Source organism: Aquila chrysaetos, chromosome 16 (genome assembly GCF_900496995.4).
Source record: "Aquila chrysaetos chrysaetos chromosome 16, bAquChr1.4, whole genome shotgun sequence".
NCBI classification, from domain to species: domain Eukaryota; kingdom Metazoa; phylum Chordata; class Aves; order Accipitriformes; family Accipitridae; genus Aquila; species Aquila chrysaetos.
Window position 1 is genome coordinate 438,872 of NC_044019.1, and position 2,634 is coordinate 441,505.

Consider the following 2,634-nt stretch of genomic DNA (forward strand, 5'->3'; position numbering starts at 1 on the left):
CGCCCCGGCGGCGGGCGCACGCGGGCTCCCCCGCCGAGCGCCTCCGCCGGCCAATCCGTCGGCGGCGGCCGCCCCGCCGCCGGCCAATGGCGGCGGGGAGCGGCGGGGCGGCGCCCCGCGCCGGCGGCGCCCTATGGCGGAGCGGCGCGGGCCGCCGGCGGTGGCGGGCGGGCCAATGGGGCGCGGGGGCGGGGCCGGCTGCGCGGCGGCCCGGCGCCCCGGCGCGCGGCTCTAAAGCGCGGCGCGGCGCGGCGCGGCGCAGACGGCCATGGCCGCCACGGCGCAGTACCTGCCGCGCAGCGCCGCGCTGATGCATCCCGACGGGGACCGGCTGCACCAGGGCACCACGTACCGCGAGGTGCAGAAGATGATGCACCACGAGTACCTGCAGGGGCTGGCCCCCGCCGCCGGGCACGCCGTCGGGCTGGCGCACCACCAGTGGCTGCCCAGCGCCGGCACGGACTGGGGCAGCGGCGGGGGCGGAGGGGGCGCGCACCTCCCGCCCGCCGAGCACTCCAAGGGCGGCCCGCCGGGGCCCCGCGAGGAGCTGTCCGCCGCCGCCGCCGCCGCCTTCCACCACCGCCCGCACCTGGTGCACCAGCCGGCGGCGGGCGGCGCGGCGGGCGGCTGGGCGCAGGGCGGCGCGCACCACCTGCCGCCCATGTCGCCGCCGTCGGGGCAGCCGCTGCTCTACGCGCAGCCCTACGCGGGCCTCAACGGGATGCTGGGCCCGCCGGCGCCCGCGCTGCACCACGGGCTGCGAGACCCGCTGGGCGCCGAGGAGGCGGGCGCCCACGAGCTGGCGGCCTCGCCGCCGCCTCTGGGGCCGCCCGAGCCGTCGGACGAGGACGCGCCCAGCTCCGACGACCTGGAGCAGTTCGCCAAGCAGTTCAAGCAGCGGCGGATCAAGCTGGGCTTCACGCAGGCCGACGTGGGGCTGGCGCTGGGCACCCTCTACGGGAACGTCTTCTCGCAGACGACGATCTGCCGGTTCGAGGCGCTGCAGCTGAGCTTCAAGAACATGTGCAAGCTGAAGCCGCTGCTCAACAAGTGGCTGGAGGAGACGGACTCCAGCACGGGCAGCCCCACCAACCTGGACAAGATCGCGGCGCAGGGCCGGAAGCGCAAGAAGCGCACCTCCATCGAGGTGGGCGTCAAGGGCGCCCTGGAGAACCACTTCCTCAAGTGCCCCAAGCCCTCGGCGCACGAGATCACCTCCCTGGCGGACTCCCTGCAGCTGGAGAAGGAGGTGGTGCGGGTCTGGTTCTGCAACCGGCGGCAGAAGGAGAAGCGCATGACGCCGGCCGGGGTCCCGCACCCGCCCATGGAGGACGTTTACGCACAGGCGGACACGTCGCCGCTGCACCACGCGCTGCCCGGCGCCGTGCAGTGACTGCCCGGCCCCGCCGCCGCGGCCCCGACGGCGGCGGAGCGGGCGCGGGTGGCGGGAGACGCGCTTTAATTTATTCCTCAGACTGGCCCGGCCGCGCCCGCTCCGCGCCCCGCGCTGTATTTATTCGCCCGCCACGGGCGCCCTGCGCGCCGGAGCCGCTCGCGGCCGCAGCAGCAGTAGCCAAAGGTTTGCGATCTCTAATTTATTCCCTTCCTCGCGCCCCCGGCCCGGCCCGGCCCGGCCCGGCGGACGCTTCGATACCATTTCCCGGCCCGTTTCTATTTATTTTCTAACCGCGCGCGGAGCTCTCTCCCTCCCGTTGGTGGGTTCGGTCCGGTCCATCCCCTTGGGTTTCGGTTTTTGTTTGTATCTTTATTGCAAAACCAATGTAGACTGCGAGGGTACGTTTCTATTTATGTTATAGTAAATATTTTATTACTTACATAAACCATTTACCCAGGAACCGGTCTCGTGTCGTCTTTGCGGGCCGCCGGGCGCGGGCCGGGCCGGGGGAGCCCGGCGGCCGGAGGAGCCCCGGGGCCGGGGCCGGGGCTCGCTTGGGCGCGGCGCTTCGTTCCCGGGGCCCCGCCGACTTCCCCCCGCGGCGAGACCGCCGTGCCCCTGCCGGACCTCGCCCTCCCGCCGCCCCCTCCTTCCCCGGTAGCCGCGCGGTTGGCGGGAGCGGGGCTCGGCGGCGCCTGCCCGTCCCGTTAGCTGCGCTTGGGCTGAACTTGCCTGCGCTGAGGCACTCGTGTCCGGGCGGCACGCGTGGGGGTGGCCGGGCACCGCGCTTCGGCACGCGGAGCACTGGTGAAGCGGGGGGGCTCGGGGTCTGTGGTGCGCCGGTGCTTTGCCGAGCTCGGCGTAACTTTCTGCGGGGCGAGCAGAAACCGTTCCAAATGTAACTTTAACTTCCTCCCTGCTTACCGCAGAGGTGATACGTGTACGCTAGGCTAGCTGAGAAGATCCCTTCTTTCCACTCGAACCACGCTCGGTTTTTCTGATCTCACCGGTTTTCCCTTTCATGGTTTCATGCCCTAATGTTTTGTGGTCATGCCACGAAAGGCTGAAAACTTAGTTATTGCGTTCTCTACTTCTAGAAAAAATCAGCTCGCGTGTCTACTTTAAGCCTCTTCTCTTTCAGCAAATGTCAAGAAAAGTCGCACACGAGGATTGTGTTTGCCTTTGCAGGTCCTTTGATTCCTGCGGTATTTTGTGTGTTGGGAGAACTTTTGAAACAT

The 2,634-nt window shown here is 69.9% G+C and overlaps 1 protein-coding gene across 1 annotated transcript; it reads left to right on the forward strand.

The window, feature by feature from the left end:
• Window positions 1-250: 250 nt before the first annotated feature.
• POU3F1 (POU class 3 homeobox 1) lies at window positions 251-1,850 on the forward strand. Its single transcript, XM_030039081.1, has one exon. The coding sequence runs from the start codon at window positions 269-271 to the stop codon at window positions 1,391-1,393; it is 1,125 nt and encodes a 374-aa protein (XP_029894941.1). The 5' UTR covers window positions 251-268; the 3' UTR covers window positions 1,394-1,850.
• Window positions 1,851-2,634: the final 784 nt, after the last annotated feature.

What these genes read in the sequence shown, in the direction of transcription:
- POU3F1 (XM_030039081.1), top strand. Translation starts at nt 269, where the DNA reads ATGGCCGCCACGGCGCAGTACCTGCCGCGCAGCGCCGCGCTGATGCAT.